This window comes from Miniopterus natalensis, chromosome 11 (genome assembly GCF_054644295.1).
Source record: "Miniopterus natalensis isolate mMinNat1 chromosome 11, mMinNat1.hap1, whole genome shotgun sequence".
Taxonomy (NCBI): domain Eukaryota; kingdom Metazoa; phylum Chordata; class Mammalia; order Chiroptera; family Miniopteridae; genus Miniopterus; species Miniopterus natalensis.
Window position 1 is genome coordinate 77,051,011 of NC_142091.1, and position 22,987 is coordinate 77,073,997.

Consider the following 22,987-nt stretch of genomic DNA (forward strand, 5'->3'; position numbering starts at 1 on the left):
TGATGGGAAAGGAGGAGGGGTAGAGAGAGTGAGAGATTTATTGTTTCCCCCTCTCATTTTTAAGGCCCTTTTTCCTGGGCACCAAGGCCTCCTCCCCCGCCCCAGGATACCCTGGCCGGAGGTGGGGGGGCAAGGGATGAAATCCAAGCCGGCTGCCCACCCAACCGTCAGCCTGAGCACCAGGCCAGGGCGAGGGGCCTGGGCCGGGGAGCAGGGGCGTCTGCCCAGCGTTGGGGAGGGGGAGGAGCTGAAAGAGCAGAGTGGGGTTCTCTGGTGGTGCAGAACCCCCAGCTCCCTGACACTGGGGCCCTAAAGTGCGCCCCAAAGGGAGCTGGAAGGGTGACCAGGTGTGTTGGGGTTGGTCCCTGATTCCAGGCCTGGGTACAACAAAAGCCACAGGCCTGATGGGTGGGCAGGGGGCCCCCTCTCAGGGGAAGTAGCTGCTTCTGGACCCTCACGCTACGGCGGGTTCCTGACCCCTGCCAGGCCAGGGAGGGCCTAAGCAGGGCAGCAGCCCCTCCCACTCCACAGGGGTCCCTGCCAGAGCCCTCACACAGCACCCTGCGTCCCAGGGCCACGTGGGCACCCAGAGCTGCGTCTGCATCCGGCCCACTGCTGCTGCCGGGGCTCCGTGTGTCCCCAGAGCTTCCCATGCAGGGCCAGACCCCTGCTCTGGTGGAAACTCCAGCCAACTCTGTGTACCCCAGGCCGGGCCCCAGCCCACAAGCAGGCAGGCCCAATGGAGGCCCCACGCTCTTGCATCTCTCCCCAGGGTCTTCCTTCAGGCCCTGGAGCTCGGCCCTGGGACGACCTCTCTACCTGGAGACCGCAGGTCATCAGCCCCAAATCCCTGTGAGGCGGTGCCACCTCACAGGCACCCACTCTCCCCCCCACTCTCCACGGTCAGCCCCTGAAGAGCTGCGGTCACCAGACTGGAGGGCTCAGCGTGCATGGGGCCAGCAGCAGCCCAGCCCCTCCCCATGGCTCGGGCAGTGGAGGTGACTTGCGCCGTTTCTGCACCAAACAGGCCTGGGCCTCTCCCTAGGACCCAGCTGAAGGAGGGTTTTTGGGGGGCAGTGGATGGGCAGACCCAGGTCAGACACACAACACATAGTGGTAGGTGGTGGCTCAAGACCAAAGAGACCTCAGAGCATGGAGGGGCCCTGGCAGGCCAGGAGGCACACGTGGTCACCCCAAAGAAAGGTTCGCCAAGAGACGTCTGAGGGCAGGGATTCCCATGGGGAGGTGAGTCCTATAAGAGGGGCCTTTCAAATTGCAGGGAATAGGGGTGATGGGCCGGGAAATGTTGGGGAAACTGAGGCATGGCAGGAATGTCACTGTATGAGTTAGCTCAGACCCCCTAACTGTCCCCATCCTGTAGGTTGGAGTCTGAGATCCAGGTGTGGGCAGGGCTGGTTCCCCCTGAGGCCTGTCCTCTGGGCGTGTAGATGGCCGTCAGCTCCCTGTGCCCCACATGGCCGTCCCTGTGTGTGTGTCTGTATCCCGATCTCTTATTATGAGGACCCCAGTCACACTGGATGAGGGCCACCCTAGTGGCCTTGGTTTACTTTCTTCACCTGTTTAAAGTTCTATCTCCAAATGCAGCCACATTCTGAGGTGCTGGGGGCCAGGACTCCAATATGTGAATTTGGGGAGGGACAGAATTCAGCCCATGACAGTCACCCTTCCAAAAAGTGTCACCCAAAAAGACCAGGGAGGCTGCCGCAGGGACATGGAGGAGTTGGTGGGATGACATTTGCAGGGCTTTTAGGAGTGGGGAGCTCAGAAGCTCCCCAAAGAGAGAAGACAGTAAGAGATCTCAGTGCAGGGCAGGGGAGGGGAGCCGTGGGTGGGGGCTCCTCCAGGGTCTCGAGGTGGGGCAGTCAGGCCCCGGGACAGGGGTGGAGGCCCCTGGGCCTGGGTGGGATGACAGTGGTATTTCCTCAGCCACGTTGATGGATGGAGTTGGGGGCCAGCGGTTGGAAAGGCAGTGTGGGAAAGAGCTTAGCCAGGGCCGGATGAGAGGGCCCAGGGGAGGGGCCTGGAGGGGCTGCACGTGCAGGCGCCCGGTCTACGTGGACCCCTGGCCGCAGGGATCGGGACCCCTGGCCCACGGTCACGCCAGCATCCAGGCAGGTGGGGCACCAGAGGGGGACGGGGTAGGTGGCGTGTGCCCAGGCCCGGCGGCTCCCCCACTCCCTGCCCCACCGTCTCTGCCTCCCCTAATTGTCCCCGCATGAGCTTGGCGAGGGAAGTGAGTTAACGCAGAAGTTTCCTCCAAAATAGCTCATCAGCAGAGCCCAGATGGAAAACCGCCTCCATGGAGCAATGATTTCTTTCTGGAAATATGTAGTGTGAGGGGTGAGATAAAGGACAGGGCCTGGGTGTTCCTAACACAAGACTGGAGTCCACGCACCAGCATCCCGCGCTCAGGACCCCCACATATTCACCCTCTTCCTCGCCCTCCTCCTGGCAGATTGGACGCTCAGGACCCAACACTCAGTCTGCCGTCAGCCCCTGACACTTGGTCCCCGACGCTCAGTCCCCGATGCTCAGTCCCCAACACTCAGTCCCTGACACTCGGTCCCCGACGCTCAGTCCCTGACACTTGGTCCCTGAACCTCAGTCCCTGACGCTCAGTCCCCGATGCTCAGTCCCTGACACTCAGTCCCCGATGCTCAGTCCCTGACATTCAGTTCCTGACCCTCAGTCCCTGACATTCAGTTCCTGACCCTCAGTCCCTGACACTCGGTCCCTGACGCTCAGTCCCTGACACTTGGTCCCTGACGCTCAGTCCCTGACACTTAATCCCTGGTGCTCAGTCCCTGACACTTGGTACCTGATAGTCCCTGACATTCGGTCCCTGACACCCAGTCCTTGACACCCAGTCCCTGGAGCTCAGTGCTGGAAGGCATGTCCCCAAGCCTTGTCTTCCTAACCAGCCCTTCTCCCATCCCCATGACTTGGCTTCCTGGTCTTGCAGGTACGGCTTGTGTTGCACTTGGCCCACCTGTGTGGCTCCAACAGGATCCCCTCCCCTGCCTCAGGGTGCTGAGGCCTGGCTGGTAGGAAAGACTCAAAGGGGACTTTTAGGTGCCCAGTGCAGCGCCCCCCCCCCCCGGATGTGAGGGAGGAGAGAAGGGTAGGAGTGAGGAAGCCCCCACCCCAGGAGGCCACAGTGATGGGGCCTGAGGGTCCCAAGGGAAGCCTATTGTGGCCTGCCCAAATCAGGCCCCAAGCGTGGTGAGTATTGGGCAGAGAGGGGTTGCAGTGGGGTAAAGACCGGAGCAGGCGGGCCCTGGCATTGACTGTGGGAAGGGAAACAGGACAAGCGCCCCATCTCCCAGGCCAACTCCGAGGGGCCAGGAGAAAGGGAGGAGAGGCAGAAAGATCATCCATGAGGCAGCCGTGGGCCTGCCCAGCCTTCCCAGCTCCAAACCCCCGACGTGTAGCCTCAGCTTTCAGGAATGTCCTGTCTATGGCGGGAGCTGCCAAGGAGAATGGATGGGGCCCAGGAGCGGGGGCCCAGGCAGGTGGCCGGCAGCTCTGACACTTTCCTGGCGGAGGTCTGTGTCCCTGGTGGATGCTGCTGTGAGGCCGTGGTGGGCTCACGCATCTGGGGGTGTGGGAGAGCGTCCAGGCCTCTGGCCCATCTGCTCAGGCTCCCACTCGAGGGCCCGAGTTGGGATGTCTGAAATATTTGTTTTATAAAGAATTAACTGCCAGATGATTCTAGAAGGGTCCAGGAGCAATGGCCCTGGTTGGAGCAGGAAGACCCTTATCCCATATTGGAAAATGAACCAGGAAGCACCTCTGTCCCTTGAAAATATCAGGCCGCATTCCCTTTCTTTCTGTAAGAATCAGCCCATCAACTTATTCATTCATCTATTCATCCATCTCTCTATCCATCGATTTATCCATCCATCCATCTATCCATTGATCCATCCATCCATCCATTCATCCATCCATCCACCATCCATCCATCCATCCATCCATCCACCATCCATTCATCCATCCATTCATCCATCCATCCATCCATCCATCCACCATCCATTCATCCATCCATCCATCCATCCATCCATTCATTCATTCATCTGTCCATCCATTCATCATCTAGGGACTGAAAAACAATATAAAGGCCAGTTAAACCAAGAGCTAATTCTTTGAAAAGATAAAAAGTTTGATGAACCTTTAGCCAGATTCACCAAGAAACAAAGAGAGAGGATCCAATAAATAAAGTCAGAAATGAAAGAGGTGAAGTAACAACTGACACCAGAGAAATACAAAGGATTGTAAGAAAATACTATGAACAACTATGCACCAACAAACTGGACAACATGGGTGAAATGAACAAATTCCTAGAAACATACAATCTTCCAAAACTCAATCAGGAAGAATCAGAACACCTGAATAGGCCAATAACAATGACTGCAATTGAAGCAGTAATCAAAAAACTCCCAGCAAACAAAAGTCCAGGACTAGATGGATTTACAGGAGAGTTTTACCAAACATTCAAAGAAGAATTAACACTTATTGTCCCCAAACTATTCCTGAAAATTCAAGAGCAGGGAAGACTCCCAAGCTCTTTTTATGAGGCCAGCATCATTATAATCCCAAAACCAGATACACTACAAAGAAAGAGAATTTCAGGCTAATATCCCTGATGAACATAGATGCTAAAATCCTCAACAAAATATTAGCAAATTGGATCCAGCAATACATTACAAAGATCATATACCAAGACCAAGTGGGATTTATTCCAGGGATGCAAGGCTGGTACAATATCCACAAATCAATAAACGTGATACATCACATGAACAAAATGAAGGACGAAAATCACATGATCATATCAATAGATGCAGAAAAAGTATTCGACAAAATCCAGCACCCATTTTTGATAAAAACTGTCAGCAGAGTGGGAATAGAGGGATCATACCTCAACATAATAAAGGCCATATATGATAGACCTACAGCCAACATCATACTCAATGGGCAAAAACTAAAACCATTTCCCTTAAAAACAGGAACAAGACAGGGATATCCACTTTCACCACTCTTATTCAATATAGTACTGAAGTCCTAGTCACTGCAGTCAGCAAAGAAGAAATGAGAGGTATCCAAATTGGAAAGGAGGAAGTAAAACTGTCATTATTCACAGATGGCATGATATTGTACATACAAAGCCCTAAAGACTCCACCAAAAAACTACTAGATTTAATAAATGTATTTGGCAATGTAGCACAATACAAAATTAACATCCAAAAGTCAATGGCATTTTTACACTCCAATAATGAACTCTCAGAAAGAGAAACTAAATATATATATATATATATATACCATTTACCATTGCAACTAAAAAAATAAGTTACTTAGGAATAAACTTAACCAAGGATGTAAAAGACCTGTACTTGGAAAACTACGTGACACTGAAAAAAGAAATAGAGGAAGATATAAACAAGTGAAAGAATATACCATGTTCATGGCCTGGAAGAATCAATATCATTGAAATGTCCATACTACCCAAAGCAATCCAATTAAAATACCAACAGCATATTTCACAGAGCTAGAAAAGTATTCCAAAAATTTATATGGAACCAAAAAGACCCCAAATAGCCACAGCAATCTTGAGAAAGAAGAACAAAGTTGGAGGGATCACAATACCCAATATCAAGTTATACTACAAAGTCACTGTAATCAAAACAGCTTAATACTGGTGCAAGAACAGGCATATAGATCAATGGAACAGAACAGAGACCCCAGAAATCTACCCACACTATTATGCTCAATTAATATCTGACAGAGGAGGCAAGAGCATACAATGGAGTAAAGACTGTCTCTTCAATAAATGGTATTGGGAAAATTGGTCAGATTCATGCCAAAAAATGAAACTAGACCACCAACTCATACCATACCATACAAAAATAAACTCAAAGTGGATAAAAGACTTAAATTTAAGTCATAAAAAGCAAAATCACAGACATCTTACATAGCAGAATTTTCACCAATGCAAGGCCTAGGGCAAGGGAAACAAGGAAAAAATAAACAAATGGGATGACATCAAACTAAAAAGCTTCTGCACAGCAAAAGAAACCATCAACAAAATGAAAAGGGAACCCACAGTATTGGGAGAATATATTTGCCAAGGATACATCTGATAAGGGGTTAATTTCTAAAATATACAAAGAACTCATACAACTCAATAAGAGGAAGACAAACAATCCAATTAAAAAATGGGCAAAGGACCTGAATAGACACTTCTCCAAAGAGGACATACAAATGCCAAGAGACATATGAAAAAATGCTCAAGGTCATTAATCATCAGAGAGATGCAGATTAAAACTACAATGAGGTATCACTTCACATCTGTCAGCATGGTTACTATCAACAAATCAAGAAATGACACATGCTGGCAAGGGTGTGGAGAAAGGGGACCCTAGTACACTGCTGGTGGGAATGCAGACTGGGGCAGCCACTATGGAAGACAGTGTGGCGGTTCCTCAAAAAATTAAAAATGGAGCTGCCTTTTGACCCAGTGATTCCACTCCTAGGAATATATCCTAAGAAACCTGAAACACTCATTAGAAAGAACTTATGCACCCTTATGTTCATAGCAGCGCAGTTTACAATAGCTAAGATCTGGAAACAGCCCAAGTGCCCATCAGTAGAAGAGTGGATAAAAAAGCTGTGGGACATTCACACCATGGAATTCTATGTAGCTGTAAGAAGAAGGATCCCTTACCCTTTGGGGCAGTATGGAGGGACCTGGAGAGTATTATGCTGAGTGAAATAATCCAGGCAGAGAAAGACAAGGATCACATGATCTCAATTATATGTGGAATCTAATGAACAAAATAAACTGATGAACAAGATAGGACCATAGACATGGAAGCATGGAATATATAGACAGATCTCAGAGGAAGGGCACAAAGCAGGGCGGGAAGAGATTAACCAAAGAGCTTATAAGCACATACAAATAGCTTGTGGACACACACAATAGACAGGTGAAGGCCTAGGTGGAGTGGGAGATGGATGGATTGGGGCAAAGGAGAGAAAATGGGGGACATCTGTATTACTCTCAACAATGAAATAAAATAAAAATGCACAATTTAAAAAACGTTCAGACCATATACTCTTCCTTTCTGTAACCATCAGCCTATTAACTCATCCATCCATCAACTCATCCATCCATCCATCCATCCATCCATCCATCCATCCATCCATCCATCCATCCATCCACTCATCCATCCACTCATCCATCCACTCATCCATCCACTCATCCATCCATCCATCCATCCATCCATCCATCCATCCATCCATCCATCCATCCATCCATCTACTCATCCATCCATCCATGCATCCATGCATCCATGCATCCATCCATCCATCCATCCGTCCATCCATCCATCCATCCACTCATCCATCCATCCATCCATCCATCCATCCATCCATCCATCCATCCATCCATTCATTCAGCAAACATCTCTGCTATGACCCTGACCCCAGCTGCTCAAGGACCCTCCAGGTAGAGAGTGAGGCAGCTACTGCCAGAGGGTCAGGGCCACCTCATACTGGCACTCACGGCTCTCCCTCCTCCTGTGCCTCTGTCACACACACCCCTGGCCTCCTGATGCCTGTTCCCACTGTGTCAGCCCTGTCTCATCCAGTGGTCCCTTAGGGGCCTGGTGGAGAAGGGGAGGAGTCTGCCACCCCTCCTGGGGGAAGCTGCTCTGTGGAGAGTTGGAGCGTTTTCCGTGCTTCCTCAGTCTGGCCCATGCTCTGAGATTCAGAGGGTGGTGGTCTCTGTGGTGGGGAATGGGCTCAAGGAAAGAAAGACCACCTGGGCCAGCCATGTGGGGCCAGTGTGCAAGGGCGTGTGGTGCACTGAGTGTGTTGGGCAATGGAGAGCCTGCCTGATCCTTGAAGCCCAGACTGAGCATCTCAGGATTGTCTTGCTGGCATCGGTGAGCCTGAGGAGCGATCGCCAGGGAGCCACTGGAGGGAAACTGAGGGCAGGCAGGCCCCAGGATGCAGGAGGAGTCAGTTCCCCCACGGGGTCTCTCAGAAGCGTGAGTGCCCAGAACAAGAGAAACAACCTGTAGAAAAAACGAGAAATAGGGGCTGGGAGAGGCAAGGGCCCAGGGGTCCCTGGCTTACAAGCAGGAAGTGGTGACTGTGAGATATCCTACAAACCAACGAAGACCCACACTTTGTCCCTAAGGATGCTAACCTGTTGTGTTTCTACCTTGCTGCCATGAAGAGGGACAGACATGAACAGAGCAAGGACAATGGGCCAGGTACAGAGGGTCACCAAGGTGGAAAGCCTGGCAAGGGGCAAAACCTGGAAAACAAGGACCTCACCCCCAAGGTAACATTTTGTCCCCCAGCATATCGCTGTCATGTGGTTTGGACCCCTGACCTTTCCCTTCCTAAAGATAACATCTAGCTAGGCCTCAGTTGTATTTCACCTCCAGCCCAGAAAAGCAGCAAAACCAGACAAGTGACACTATGGCTGCCTCAGGACCAGCTGCCTTGACTAATGACCCCCTGCCCTGGAGCTGACCAATCAGTGCAGACCATGACCCTGAAAGAGCACATCTGGAAAGCTGATGAATATTCTATTAAGGCTCTCCCCTGGGACCTCCCCTAAGTCTTCTATCTGCAAGAGAGAGATACACTCCGGGTGAAGGACCCAGTGCATGCTCTCTCCCAGGGGAGCAGGTCTGCACCATTCCCTTCCTCCTCTTCCATTCCTCCCACAGGCATGTATCTTCTAAACTTCAAGGGACCCAGGAGAATTGCAACCAGGGGAGCAATGGACAGCGGCAGCTCCTCCTGGGCTACCCCCTGAACCTGTCTCCAGGGCCCCCTTTTCTCTGACTTCTCAGCGAGTCGGAGCAGTCCAACCAAGGCTCTCCTGTTGCTTTTCTATGCCCTTCCTTGTCTCAATGTCCTAAGTGCATTTTTACTGAAGCTAATAAATCCTTGCTTGCTTTGCTGCACTTTGTCTCTTGATTGAAATCTTTCCTTCAAGAAGACAAGAACTGGCTCAGTGGAAACCACATAGAGACTGGTAGGAAGTGTGGAGGCATGAGAGGGCTGGCTGGGCTTCCACAGGCAGCAGCTGAAGTTCTGGAGGGATATCTCAGCTGGGGGGGGGGTTCCCACTGCGAACTCTGGGCTCTAAACCCCAAGCTGGGTTCTCCAGCCCAGAGCACCAGAACTGAGAAAGATGCCCACATAACAACTGGCTATGAAAAGTAACAGGGTTTCTGTCTGCCAGGGAGAAATGGTTGGACATGCAGGCACCCTCTTAAAGGGCCAATGCACAAAGTTTCATGTGCAGCCACTCACCTTGGGCTTTGGTGGAGGTTGGACAGAGTGGACTAGAGCTGTGTGAGGAGAATCCACAGCTGGCGCTGGGGAAAGAGCTTGGAGGGCGGCCATCTGGATACCTGTGCTGAGTCATTCCCCCAGACTGCAGAGGACATCTTTCTCAGGCCCACCTTTACCATCCAGGCAGTTTTTGCTTGGGGGGAAAGCAATTGCCCCACCTGTTGGAAAACCCCTGTGGAGTCTACACCTTACTGTGGTCTACAGACTGAGGTTCATTAAGAGAATGAGAATAACAATCAGCCCAGCTGGCATGGCTCAGTGGTTGATCATCAACCTAGGATCCAGGAGATCATGGTTTGATTCCCAGTCAAGGCACATACCTGGGTTGCAGGCTCGATCCACAACAGGGGGTGTGCAGGAGGCAGCCAATCAATGACTCTCTCATCATTGATGTTTCTATCTCTCTCTCCCTCTCCCTTCCTCTCTCTGAAATCAATAGAGATATATTTTAAAAAGAAAAAAAGGAAAAAAACCATCCTATAGGCAAAGATGGATCTCTGGGAGCTTTGAGTCTTTGCCTGATCTCCATCTGGAGCCAGGGCTTGGAAAAGCAGACCTCGGTGCACATTTTGGTCCCTTCCAAACATGCCCAGGCCCAGCAGAGGGAACCACAAGTTGTGGATTGCTGATCATTCCAAACAGGATCCCCAAGGCCAGTCACAAACAGTGTGTAACATTGGCATGCACCAGAGACCCTCCGAAAAGACTGAGAGTCTTAGCAGATCTACATAGAAACAAACCCAAACAGGCAGCCAAAATGGGGAGACAAAAAACAAGCCCCAAATGAAAGAACAAGACAATTCTCCAAAAGAGCTACATGAAGTGGAGATAAGCAATCTCTCAGCTATAGAGTTCAGAATACTGATTGTAAGGATGCTCAGAAGCATGAGAAAAGAAATGGAAACTATGAAGGAAATGGAGAATGACATAGCAGAAATAAAGAATACATTGGAAGAAATGAACAGCAGATTAGGGGAAACTGAGGGTCAGATCAGCAAATTAGAAAACAGGATAGAAAAAAATCACTCAATCAGAGATCCAAAAAGAAAAAAACAATTAAAAAACAAGAGGACAGTCTAAGGGTGCTGTGGGACAGCATGAAACATAATAATATTCACACCACAGGAGTGTCAGAGGAGGTCAAAAGTAAGCAAGGGATGAGAACCTGTTTGAAGAAATAATGACAGAAAACTTCCCTAACCTGGGGAGGGAAAAAGTCATACAAGTTCAGGGGCACAGAGAGTCCCAAGCAAGAAGAACCCAAAGAGGCCCATGCCCATAATTAAAATGCCAAATGTTCAAGACAAAGAGAGAATATTAAAGGCAGCAAGAGGAAAGCAATCTGTTACCTACAAAGGAGCTCCCATAAGGCTGTCAGCTAACTTCTCATCAGAAGCTCTACAGGCCTGGAGGGAATGGCATGAAGTATTCAAGGTAATGCAAAGCAAGGATCTGAAACCAAGACTACTCTATCCAGCAAGGCTATCATTCAAAATAGGTGGAGAAATAAAGAGCTTTCCAGACAAAAAAAAAAAAAAGGCTAAAGGAGTTTATCACCACCAAACCAGCACCGCAGGAAATGTTAAAGGAACTGCTGTAATTAGAAGTAAGATGCTTGGTGGGGCTCCCCTGTGAAGCCATCCGGACTGGGGCTTTTGTTTGCTGGGAGTTTTTTTTTTTATTACTGCTTCAATTTCATCAGTTGTTGTTGCCTGTTCAGGTTTTCTGATTCTTCCTGATTCAGTTTTACATGATCTCACTCATATGTGGCATCTAATGAACAAAATAAAGCGATGAACAAAATAGATCCAAAGACATAGAAGCAGGGAACAGCCTGAGGGATCTCAGATGAAAGGGGGTGGGGGAGCGGCTGGGGCGAGATTAATCACAGAACTTATCTACATCTATGCACAACCCATGGACACAGACAACAGCATGGTGAAGGCCTGAGGGGTGGGGCGCGGATGTGGGGTGGAGGGGATCTGTAATACTTTCAACAATAAAGGTAAATTTTTTTACAAGGAGAAGATAAGAACTAAAGTCTCATCATCTCACCGGTAACCCTACTGGGGGACACAACTCAGTCCATGACGTTCAAGTAATGTCCTCACATGGCCACTTCCACCCAGACTCATCCAGGGAGGGGAATTCTGGGGGATGCATCTCAGCTTTGCTCACAGACACAGTACAAAGCCAGACCCCGAGCCAGCCACGGCCACGGCCATGACCACGGCCACAGCAGATCCCTGTGCTCCTTGCTGTACCTGCCGGCAGGCTCTTCACTGCACCCTCCCCTAGGCTCCTCGCTGCACCCAGCTCCAGGGCCCGCTCCATCATGGGTGCTGCCGCCAGGTCCCAGACGCCTGTGTCTAGAACCCGGTCCATAGCGGCACGTGTCAGTCCAGATGGGGTGTCGCCACTGCACAGAAAATGCCAAACCGGCCTCAAACAGGCCAAGCTGACTGTTCTCTGCTGTAAAGTCTCAAGGGTGACCATCACAGGCCCAGCTCCTCAGGGGCACTACTCTACCCCCACACCCTCATCTTGGGCTCCGTCAGGGGCTGAACTGTGTGCCCCCAAATTCATATATTAGAGTCCTAACCGCTGTGCCTCAGCATGTGACCCTATTTGGAAGCAGGGTGGTGGCAGATCATGGAGGAGGTCACACGGGAGTCGAGTGGGCCCCGAATGCAATCTGACTGGTGTCCTTGCAGGAAGAGGAGGGACACAGAGAACATGGCATGTGAAGACACAGAGACACAGAAAGAATGTCCCAGAGGCTGGAGTGATGGGTCAGAAGCCCAGGGACACTAAAGACAGTGGGCCACCACCAGAATCTGGGACAGAGGCCGGGGACAGCTTCTCCCTCAGAGTTTGCAGAAGGAACCAACCTGCCGACACCCTGATTTTGGACTTCTGGCCTCCAGGACTGTGAGAGGACAAACTCCTGCTGCTGTCACCCGCCCAACCTGTGGGGCTTAGATGTGGCTGCCCCGGGAGCTAGCATAGGCTGACAGGCTGCCCCCGCTCCTGCCGTCTGAGCACATCCCCCAGCAGGGAGAGGGCACGGGCATGCCCTCTGATCACGTCACCGGCAGTCACGCACAGCACCTGTGCTAATGTCCCTTGGCCAGAAATCAGCCACGTGGCCACACCTAGCTGCAAGGGAGTATGGTGAGTGTAACAATCTAACAATGTAGCATGTAGACGCCTCTAATGAAACATGTTATTGTACGTATGGTGGGTGAACAGAGAGGACGACAGCTCTGTCTGCGGGATCCACCCACACACAGAGCTGCCCCCTTGCCGGCTGCTCAGCACCGACGCCTACAAACTCAACCCCAGAGGTTGGCCCTGTTCCAGGGGGCAGCAGCTCCTCCTACGGGGAAAGCAGAGGAGCGATGGGACAGCCCCACGCACTGGGTTTTTGAGTTTCTGATGGGCAAGTGGGAGTTTTGGGCTGGCCAGCTTCGGGGTGAGGCAGCCCCTCCAGGCACGCAAGATGGCCAGCGGTCAGCTCCAGTGGACGGATAGGACAGGGTGCTGGATAGGATGGCGGCTCCTCGGGGAGCCCTGGGGGCAGGGCCCAGAGAAGTGGGTGCATACGGCAGGTGAGCACACCCCTCGCTGTTGCATGCCAGCTCCTTCCTGCTGCTGTGTGCCGGGCACACGAGCGCCCCGGAAGCAGCAGGCATGGCCACACAGTGACTGGCATGAACGCCAGAGAGGTGCAGGGACCTGAGTAGGATGACTTCCGGGGTACAGGGCGCTTTCCAGACCAGAAGTGGAGGGTGCCAGAGGCAAGGACAGGTGCTGGAAGCCACAGCCAACCACCAGAATGGAGTGAAGAAAACATACAACTTGAGTTCAGGTGGGAGGTTAATGGTCCAGTGGGAGCCCAGGGAGGCAGGTAGCAGGTGCAAGGAGGCACTGAGTCCTGCTGGTGGATGTGGCCCTAGGACTGGCAGGATGGCGGGAGGGAGGAGAGATGGCCCAGCACACAGGGGGGCACAGGATGGAGCCACCAGCTGGACAGAGCTCCCGGCTTCAGGAGCCCATGGCCGGGGAGGCAACCTCACTCCATGCAGGTGGTCTGATGGGGCTGCCACCCCATGAGCTCCCATCTTGCCCCGGGGTTTGCAGGGCCCATGGAGACAGAGGCAGTGGTGAGAGTCCCATCAAGATCTGTAAGGTGGAGATGCCTGCAGCGCAGGGAGCAAAGGTGTAGGGGGAGAGAGGGGTCTGCCTGGGCACAGTCTGCCCTGGCCTGCTACTGCAGTGGCCCATGAGTCATCAGGGAAACGGGGCACTCACCCGAGCCACCACGAAACCCGGGGTCCAGTCATACCCGTAGACCCTTGGTAACAGGCCCTCCTTCAAGGCACTCAGTGTCCCGGAGTCGAACTCACACCATCTGCCCCAGTTGGATGAAAGACAACGTGCCACCAAGTCCTGGGGCTGAGCATCCAGCCACTGTACCACCCCCCAAGGACAGCCCCTGCACCCCAAACTCCGGGTCTTTTATTTAGCCAGCATCTGCCTCCAAGACAAAGGCTCGCAGCAGCCAGGCATTAACAGCCCCATTCACAGGTGTTTGAGATGCTAAAGACCTGAGCGCGCCTCCTCTGGGGTTTGCTGCGCAAGGTCCTACTGGTCGCCGGGTGCAGCCGCCAATGTGGGCGCAGCAGACGCTCCAGGGTCCCGGGGGTCGATGTAGGTAGGTTGGGGGTCCTGACAGGGCCAGTGTGCAGAGGCCGGGGTGCAGTTCCTGGCACAGCGCTCTGGGGTCGGTGTGTGTGGAGGCGCACCTCCCGAATGGAGGGCCTGGGTTACGTGGTGCCGGGAGTGGAACCCCAACTGCACCCCCAAAAATCATGGCCCAGTGTCCCCAAGGCCAGAGAGATAGGTGATACTGGGGAATTGAGGAGTCCTGTGTCCTGGGGTGACGAGACATGACAGGGAGCTGAGTGCCAGGGAGCCCAAGCTCAACAGGTAACCCACCACAGTAGACCTGCGGCAACACCAGGGGCAGGGGTAGCTTGGCCGAGAGCAAGAGCATTTCGGGGTCCCCCACCTTGGTCTTAGATGGCTCCCACAAGCCCTCTGCACTGCCCAAATGGTGCCAGTCAGTGGTGGTTTTGCAGACCGTGGTGGCCGCGAGGTGGCAGTGCCGGCTCAGACATCTGAAGCGCCCGAAGCTGCTGAGGGTCCGCCCGCGGAACGTCATCCCGCCCAGTGTCCCATGTTTGCGTGCGCAGTGTCCCGGGTCCACCCGCACAGTGTCCCAGGTTCGCCTGCGCAGTGTCCTAGGTCCACCCGCGCAATGTCCCAGAACTTTCAGCCGTGTTCCAGTTCTGCGCGTGCTGTGTCCAGGTCCACCTGCCCAGTATCCCAGAACTTTCCACCCAGTGTCTGGGGTTCACCCACGCAGTGTCCCGGGTCCAACCACGCAGTGTCCCAAATGTTCCTGCCCAGTGTCCCAAGGTTCACCCACACAACGTCCAGGTCTCCCCAGGCCAGATAGCATGGTGGCCCATGAGAGCCACCAGCGAAACAAAATACTCACCCGAGCCACCACGAAGCCTGGGATCCAGTCATGCCCGCAGACCCACCTAGTGTCCTGGAGTCGAACTCACACCATCTGCCCCAGTTGGATGAAAGACAACGTGCCACCAAGTCCTGGGGCTGAGCATCCAGCCACTGTACCACCCCCCAAGGACAGCCCCTGCACCCCAAACTCCGGGTCTTTTATTTAGCCAGCATCTGCCTCCAAGACAAAGGCTCGCAGCAGCCAGGCATTAACAGCCCCATTCACAGGTGTTTGAGATGCTAAAGACCTGAGCGCGCCTCCTCTGGGGTTTGCTGCGCAAGGTCCTACTGATCGCCGGGTGCAGCCGCCAATGTGGGCGCAGCAGACGCTCCAGGGTCCCGGGGGTCGATGTAGGTAGGTTGGGGGTCCTGACAGGGCCAGTGTGCAGAGGCCGGGGTGCAGTTCCTGGCACAGCGCTCTGGGGTCGGCGTGTGTGGAGGTGCACCTCCCGAATGGAGGGCCTGGGTTACATGCTGCTGGGAGTGGAACCCCAACTGCACCCGAAAATCATGGCCCAGTGTCCCCAAGGTCAGGGAGACAGGTGATACTGGGGAATCGAGGGGTCCTGTGTCCCAGCTACGGCCAAAGAGGAGCACAGGGCAAGGAGCCTGAGTGCCAGGGAGCCCAAGCTCAACAGGTAACCCACCACAGTAGACCTGTGGCAACACCAGGGGCAGGGGTAGCTTGGCCGAGAGCAAGAACATTTCGGGGTCCCCCACCTTGGTCTTAGATGGCTCCCACAAGCCCTCTACACTGCCCAAATGATGCCAGTCAGTGGTGGTTTTGCAGACCGCGGTGGCCGCGAGGTGGCAGTGCCGGCTCAGACATCAGCGCCCGAAGCTGCTGAGGGTCCGCCCACAGAACGTCACCCCACCCGCCAGTGTCCCATGTTTGTGTGCGCGGTGTCCCAGGTCCAACTGCGCGGTGTCCCGGGTCGAACCGCGCAGTGTACCAGGTTCGCCCGCGCGGTGTCCCGGGTCCACCCGCGCAGTGTCCCGGATCCCCCCGGCAATGTCATAGAACTTCCCACCCAGTATTCCAAATATTCCTGCCCGGTGTCCTGGGTTTGCGGGCACAGTGTCCCGGGTCCAACCGCGCCATGTACCAGGTTCCCCCGCGCACTGTCCCGGATCCACTCGCGCAGTGTCCCAGGTTCGCCCACGCAGTGTCCCGGGTCCAACCGCGCAGAGTCCCAGAACTTCCTGCCCAGTGTCCCAGGTCCGCCTGCGCAGTGTCCTGGGTCCAACCGCGCAGTGTCCCAGAACTTCATGCCCAGTGTCCTGGGTTGGCCCACACAAGATATCGTGGTGGCCCACAGGGGTCATCAGGGAGACGGGTGGTTGTCTGAGCCTCCCTAGGCTGCACACTGAAGTTGAGGAGACGAGAGTGCAATGAGGGATCCCCAAGCCTGGATGACATGGGGCTCGGCCTCAAAGGGAGACCCCACAGGACATCCAGCGGCACACGGTCAGGGGACTGCCCAGCCTAGGGCAGGAGAATTTTGGGGTCCTCTTTCTTGTTTTGGGGGCAGACCCCAGTGCTTATCTCAGCCCTGAACGGTGCCAAATCAGTTGTGGGTGTGGAGACAGTCGTGGCCGCAAGGTGGCAGCCCCGACTCATGCCATTGCCTGAGGTGACTAATATTGGGGTTCACCTGCCCCAAGACCCAGGTCCCCCCAGGCCTGGTACCACAGTGGTCCCTGAGAGTCATCAGGGAAACGGCTACCCAAAGCCCAGGATCCAGTCATGCCCGCAGCCCCATGGCCACAGGTCCCCCTTCGAGGCACCTAGTGTCCTGGAGTCGAACTCACACCATCTGCCCCAGTTGGATGAAAGACAACGTGCCACCAAGTCCTGGGGCTGAGCATCCAGCCACTGTACCACCCCCAAGGACAGCCCCTGCACCCCAAACTCCGGGTCTTTTATTTAGCCAGCATCTGCCTCCAAGACAAAGGCTCACAGCAGCCAGGCATTAACAGCCCCATTCACAGGTGTTTGAGATGCTAAAGACCTGAGCGCGCCTCCTCTGGGGTTTGCTGCGCAAGGTCCTACTGATCGCCGGGTGCAGCCGCCAATGTGGGCGCAGCAGACGCTCCAGGGTCCCGGGGGTCGATGTAGGTAGGTTGGGGGTCCTGACGGGGCCAGTGTGCAGAGGCCGGGGTGCAGTTCCTGGCACAGCGCTCTGGGGTCGGCGTGTGTGGAGGCGCACCTCCCAAATGGAGGGCCTGGGTTACGTGCTGCTGGGAGTAGAATCCCAACTGCACCCCCAAAAATCATGGCCCAGTGTCCCCAAGGCCAGGGAGATAGGTGATACTGGGGAATCGAGGGGTCCTGTGTCCCAGCTACAGCCAAGGAGGAGCACAGGGCAGGGAGGCTGAGTGCCAGGGAACCCAAGCTCAACAGGTAACCCACCGCAGTAGACCTGCGGTAGAACCGGGGGCAGGGGGTGGCTTGGCCGAGAGCAAGAGCATTTCGGGGTCCCCCACCTTGGTCTTAGATGGCTCCCACAAGCCCTCTGCAATGCCCAAATGATGCCAGTCAGTGGTGGTTTTGCAGACCGCGGTGGCCGCGAGGTGGCAGTGCCGACTCAGACATCGGCGTCCGAGGGTTCACCCGCAGAACACCCCGGGTCTTCCCCCCAAGTTTCCCAGGTTTGTGCGTGCAGTGTCCTGGGTCTTCCGGCGCAGTGCCTCAGCTTCGCCCGCTCAGTGTCCCTTGTTTGCCCACACAAGTGTCCCAGATTCGCTTGTGCTCAATGTCCTTTGCCTGCTCGGTGTCCCAGCTTCTCCCGCGCAGCGTCCCCGGTCTGCGTGCCCAGTGTATCGCGCAACGTCCCGGGTCCACCCGGGCTTGGTACCGCGGTGCCGGGTGAGAGTCAGCAGGACACCAGGTGCTCGTCTGAGCTGCCCCAGGCCACCCCATCTGAGTCAGGGCGGGCGCACGGCAAAGTTGGGAGGGGAGGGAACACTTAGGGCAATGAGAGACCCCCACGCCTGGGTGACGGGAAGCTCGGTCTCAGAGGGACACTTCCCACGAGCCTCCCTCGGTACAGGGTCCTGGGGGCTTCCCCACCAAGCACAAAAGGATTTGGGGGTTCTCCCCATTGCTATGGGCGCCCACCCCCTGAGCTGATCTCCGCTCTGAGCGGTGCCGATCTGCTGCGGGTGTGGAGACAGCGGTGACCGCGAGGTGGCAGCCCCGACTGAAGCACCGATGTTGGGGTCTGCTTATGGCCAGTTGTGGGGACCTGCTTGTCCTCATTTAGAGGTCCACCCGTGGCTAAGTCTGGGGTTTTCTACAGTAAATCATGCGTTCACCCATGATCAAGGCTGGGTGTCAGGTTTGGTGGGGGGCACCCCACACTTCCTGGTGGTGTCCAGGGAGCAGAGGGTCTTCCCAAGCCCCCTCGAAGGTACCCTCGGTCCTGCTGAGTCCCCGGTTTCTTGCCCAGGCATGACCCTCTCCATGGTGCCAATACTCGGTGGGCAAATCATATAGGATTTCAAGGCTCCCTCTCCTACGGCCAAGGTCTTTCCAGGGATGGGATAGCCGAGGGTGGCTGGGCGGGACCCGGAGCGCTCAGGTCTTTGTTTCGTTCTGAGCCGCGGGGCCGCGCAGGCAGCCGGTTCGCGGCGGTGGGGCCAGGGCTGTGGGCTGCAGGGACAGCGGGCAGAGCGCGCCTGGGAGCTGTGGAGCAGGGCGGGCGCGCGGCGTCCCCAGACGGGAGCGTGAGTGGGGGCCCAGAGTGCCCAACCGCAACAGAAACCTGCCCTGTGGAGGCGCTGCTGTCGCCCAAAAGGCCACCATCAAGTAGATAGCACTTGGGCTGGTAATTGGCCATCCACCCTGGCCCGCCGGGACCCCTGGGTGCTTCCCTGGGCCCCACCAGCGCCCTGACCCCCACCCCGACGCCCCACACGACTGCTCTCCGTGGATCCCAGGGCCGGCGGGTGAACGGAGGTCTTAGCCACGGAGGCGGCAGAAGCGGCTCGCAGCGCCCCTCGAACCCCCGGGTTCAGCCGGGAGCCCCGTCGGCGAGCCGCGTGCCCACCCAGTGCCCGGCGGGTGGGAGCGGCGCGCGTGGTCGGCCCTGAGGGAACCCCCATGTCTCAACGAGAGGGAGGGGGCTGTTTGGGGACAATGCCAACCCTGTTTACGGGCCAAAGGAGGGGTGCGGGGAAAGCTGTCTTTGGAGAATTTCGATGGGGTGAGGTACGTGCGCTGGACCGTCCCAGTCGGAGGTGGGCCTGGCGGTGGTCCCAAGCACGGTCTCCCCTTTGATTGGCTGGCAGAGCAGGGGCAGGAATTCTGGGCGGGGCCATCCCTGTTAGAAAAAGCCCGGGCTAGGGCCCCGGAGCAGGGCGCGGGTGGGGGTGGGGGTAGGATGGGGAAGCCCTGGGGAAACTGGGGAAGCGGGGGAGCCGAGGGGTAACCAGGGAAGCTGGGGTGCCGGGGGAAACCAGGGGAAGATGGGGAACTGGGGTTCGGGGAAGCTTGCGTGGGCCAAGGATCACCTTGGAAACCTGGAGTCTGGCAGGAAAGGCCATGGGTTTGAGGGGCTGGCGGGGGCCTGGGAACACGGTGGGCGTGTGATGGGCCCCCGCTAGGGGTGCAGAGGGAAGAAGGGGGAGCCAGGCATTCATCCCGGTCAATTCTGGTTTCAGGACGTGGCGGCTGGCGGACGCAGGGGAGTTGGAGAGGGGTTCGACCCGGGTCTGGGCCATGGTGTAGCTGGCAGCCATGGGCAGATGACAGCGGTCTGCCGGCCAGGTGAGTCCCCTTCCCCTCCCGGCCTTGCTTCCCTGGCCTTCTGCAAAAAGGAGGTTCCAGGGAACAAGGACCAGCGAGGAGAAGAGGCTGACCTCCCGGCAGATCGACAGGACGAAGGCAGAGCGGTCAGCACAGGTGACACCGTCTCAGGGGGAGCTGAGACAGAGCAGGCTGGGGGGCCGTGGGCTCGCCCCAGGTGGAAAGAGCGTTTCAGAGAGCAGAGCGGAGACAGACAGGGCTGCCAGTGAGGGAGAGGACAGGGGGCCCGCAGGGGACCATCGCCTGCGAGGACATTCCACACCCGGGTCAAACAGGACAGGATAAGATGGGGGCTCCGATCAGCAGGGTCCCCAGCCGCCACCACATCCCACTGTAATCCACTTAGGAGAAGGCACAGGAGCGGCTCCGGCTGGGCCTCCCAGGCCCGTGCCGGAGCCTCGAGGGCAGGAGAGCGAGGTGAAGGCGCAGTGCAGGGGGATGCCACCTGGAGGGAGTGGCAGCCACAGGTCTGGGCTCTAGACATTTCTGCAGCAAGGAGGCTGCGGGGCCCAGCCCGTGGACGCGCCGCTCCCACGAGGCACTGCGTCCCGGGGGCGGCGCGGGGAAGGTCCACAGTGTCCGCGCAGCACTGTGAGCCTTCGCCGCGCCGCCCCCGGGACTGGCGTGATAGACAGTTCAGCATCCAGGGGAGTCAAGGACACGGGCGAGACCAGGCTAGGCGAGGCGGGCAGGGCGGCGTGAGTGAGAGTGGGGGGAGGGAGGTCGGGGCGCACGAAGGGGTGAGGGAGCCTGGCAGCCGGCGAGGCGGGGCACTGGCCTCCGGAGCCCGTGGCCAAGGCGGGCCCTCGGGCCGTGACGGAGCAGGGATCGGTGCCTCGGCGTTCGGATTGGAGACCAGGTGAGTGTCCAGCCCGCCCGCCAGCCCGAACCCCACCCACGAGACTCTGCCCACTAACAAGCGCCCTCTCCGCTCTCCCCAGCCAGGTCTCTCGTGGGGGTGACATGCCTGCCAGCTGACGAAGGCCGGGCGCCGGGAGGTGCTCAGAGCGACATGACATGGTCCGGTGTGACGGCGAGAGAGGAGTGAAGCCGCCCGGCCTTCCCGGTCAGTGCAGGTACAGGGCGTGGCCCCCCCAGACCAGCAGGCTGGCATCGCCTCACCCCTGACCTGTCTTTCCTCCCACAGAACATTCTCGGCTGGAGCCGCGGGACGCAGAGTGCCCAGCAGATCTCTGTCCCTTTGGTTTCCGGAAGGAGTTCGACACAACCGCTGCTCTCGGACCTCAAGAACCCTCAAGACGACAAGGTGAGCAGCCGGCCCCCCCAAACACGCCCACGGGCAGGGGGCCACGGGCCAGGGCGGCCACTTACTCTGTCCCCGCCCGCAGAAATGGTGCTACCCAGCTCATGCCTGGGCCTTGGACCCCGGACTTCTTCAAGTCCTTCTAGCTCTGACTCAACAATATGCTGCAATTGGAACCACTACACCACCCGACTCAGGAATCGGCTCCAGAAGGTGAGGCGGGCGCCTTCCGGAAGCTTCCCGCCCGGCCCCGCCCACGCGCCCCCACCCACATGTGCCGTCTCCCTCTGCAGGTTAAGCCGAAGGACCGAGATGTGCCAGGCCCGCCAGCACCACCGAGGCGAGCAGCGCCCGCCGCAGCACCTGCCCCCACGGCGACACCATCTTCGCAGCCACCCCGGCGAGGGCTGGAGACCACCGCCAGCCGCGCCCCCCGTCGACACCACACCCCCTCCTCTCCTCCTTCCTTTTCAGGCTTTTCTCTCTGTCGTTTCCACTTCTTTCCTCCTTTCTCTGTCCCTTGCTCAGCAGGCTCGGCACCCGGGACCCTGTCCCCTCTTCCCCCCGATTGAATTTGCACTATAAGTCGTTTGCACTGGTTTGGGGTCCCGGGCGGCCTGAGTCTCCGAGCGCGTGTGTGAGCCAAGTATGCGTGAGCCCACTGCCGAGTGTGCCGGCCCCTCTGGCCGGTGGTGCCGCCCCCGCGCCCCCACCCTCCGTCATTCTGGGGGTGACTGGGGGCGGCAGAGTGTGTGGGGCCCTGCCCCCCCCTCGCCTAGTCTGGAAGCTCCAAACACCAGGAGCCACCTCAAGCATTGCATTGAGTGTCCGTCTTGCCTGTGTCCCTCCTCTCCAGGGCTTCCCCAGAAGCCCTGGACATCAATAAATACCGTTACAGCACTTGGTCTCAGCTGCTTTCCTGGGGTGCGCCTTGGAAATGGGCCTGGGGGACATGGGGACGGGGTGGGGGACATGAGAAGGGCATATGAACATACGAAGAGGGGGGGACATGGGTAATGAAAAAGGGTCATGAGCCCAGGCGGGCAGTAGAAGGTCCTATGACATGGGGAGGGGCCTGTGTGAGGCTGGGGGACCAAGGGTTCCCTGCAGGGAGGGGCGGGGGCTGGAGGTGGTGAAGAGAAAGGGTCCTCAGCCATAAGAGGACCCTGCCACACACAGTGGCTCCTGGACGACACCCCGGGCCTCCTTGAGCCCACCCCCATCCCCAAGGCCTAGGCTAGGGCCTCATCCTAGGGGGGTGGGCTCAATGGGGGGGGCATGTGGCCCAGGCTGTCAGTCCTGTGAGATCCCTTCCTGCTCACGCCACTGTGCCGGGGGCTGGGGGTGCAGGGGGGCCACACACACGGTGTGGGTGAGCTTCTCAATAGCCAGGTGACGGCCAGCCGAGCAGAAAGGGGGGCAGGGGATAGGAAGCTGGGAGGGAGGCCGGCGGAGGGGAGGGAGGCGGCGGAGGGGAGGAAGGCGCGCGGAGGGGAGGGGTGGCGAGGAGTGAAGGAGGGAGGCGGGAGGAGGGGGAGATGGGGGACTGGATGGAGGCGGCCAGGGGTCCCGGGAGGCGGGGAAATTGAGGGTCGGGGTCTTGTCACTGAAGCCCTGGACCGGGGGAGGGGGGAGTGGGGCGTACGTGCAGCCCCCGCCCTGGTTCCCCGGTTCCCTGGTTCGGGGCCTCCAGGCTGGGCGGGCTGGAGCTCTGCTGCTGAGCTGGGCCTCCCAGCCCTGGGGCCCCTGGCAGCGCAGGGGCTGGAACGCGAGGAAGCAGCTGTTGGAAATGAGCCTGGGGTCCTGGGGCCCTCCCTGTGCTCAGAGTCAGGAAATGCCTCAGCTCCAGATAAAGGCCAGATAGGAAACCCTGGGAAACACACCCGCTCACCTCCCCAGCCCCCACAGCCCCTGCCCCTCCTGGCCCGAGA

At 56.9% G+C, this 22,987-nt stretch overlaps 1 protein-coding gene across 2 annotated transcripts; it reads left to right on the plus strand.

The window, feature by feature from the left end:
• Positions 1–20,527: 20,527 nt before the first annotated feature.
• On the plus strand, positions 20,528–21,956 carry LOC107539920 (uncharacterized). Of its 2 annotated transcripts, none has more exons than XM_016216529.2 (5): positions 20,528–20,651; positions 20,734–20,858; positions 20,940–21,059; positions 21,142–21,269; positions 21,350–21,956. In XM_016216529.2, the coding sequence occupies exons 2-5, from the start codon at positions 20,810–20,812 to the stop codon at positions 21,626–21,628; spliced, it is 576 nt and encodes a 191-aa protein (XP_016072015.1). In that variant the 5' UTR covers positions 20,528–20,651; positions 20,734–20,809; the 3' UTR covers positions 21,629–21,956. The 2 variants fall into 2 exon arrangements, 1 of the variants encoding a protein (XP_016072015.1); XR_015715304.1 differs by having other exon boundaries at positions 20,529–20,651; positions 20,734–20,868.
• The last annotated feature ends 1,031 nt before the right edge of the window (positions 21,957–22,987 follow it).

Excerpts from the sequence above, each read along its gene's own strand:
- LOC107539920 (XM_016216529.2), top strand. The coding sequence starts at position 20,810 with ATGGTCCGGTGTGACGGCGAGAGAGGAGTGAAGCCGCCCGGCCTTCCC. Across the intron at positions 20,859-20,939 it reads GAAGCCGCCCGGCCTTCCCG|AACATTCTCGGCTGGAGCCG; the intron begins GTCAGTGCAGGT and ends TTCCTCCCACAG. Across the intron at positions 21,060-21,141 it reads AGAACCCTCAAGACGACAAG|AAATGGTGCTACCCAGCTCA; the intron begins GTGAGCAGCCGG and ends CCCCGCCCGCAG.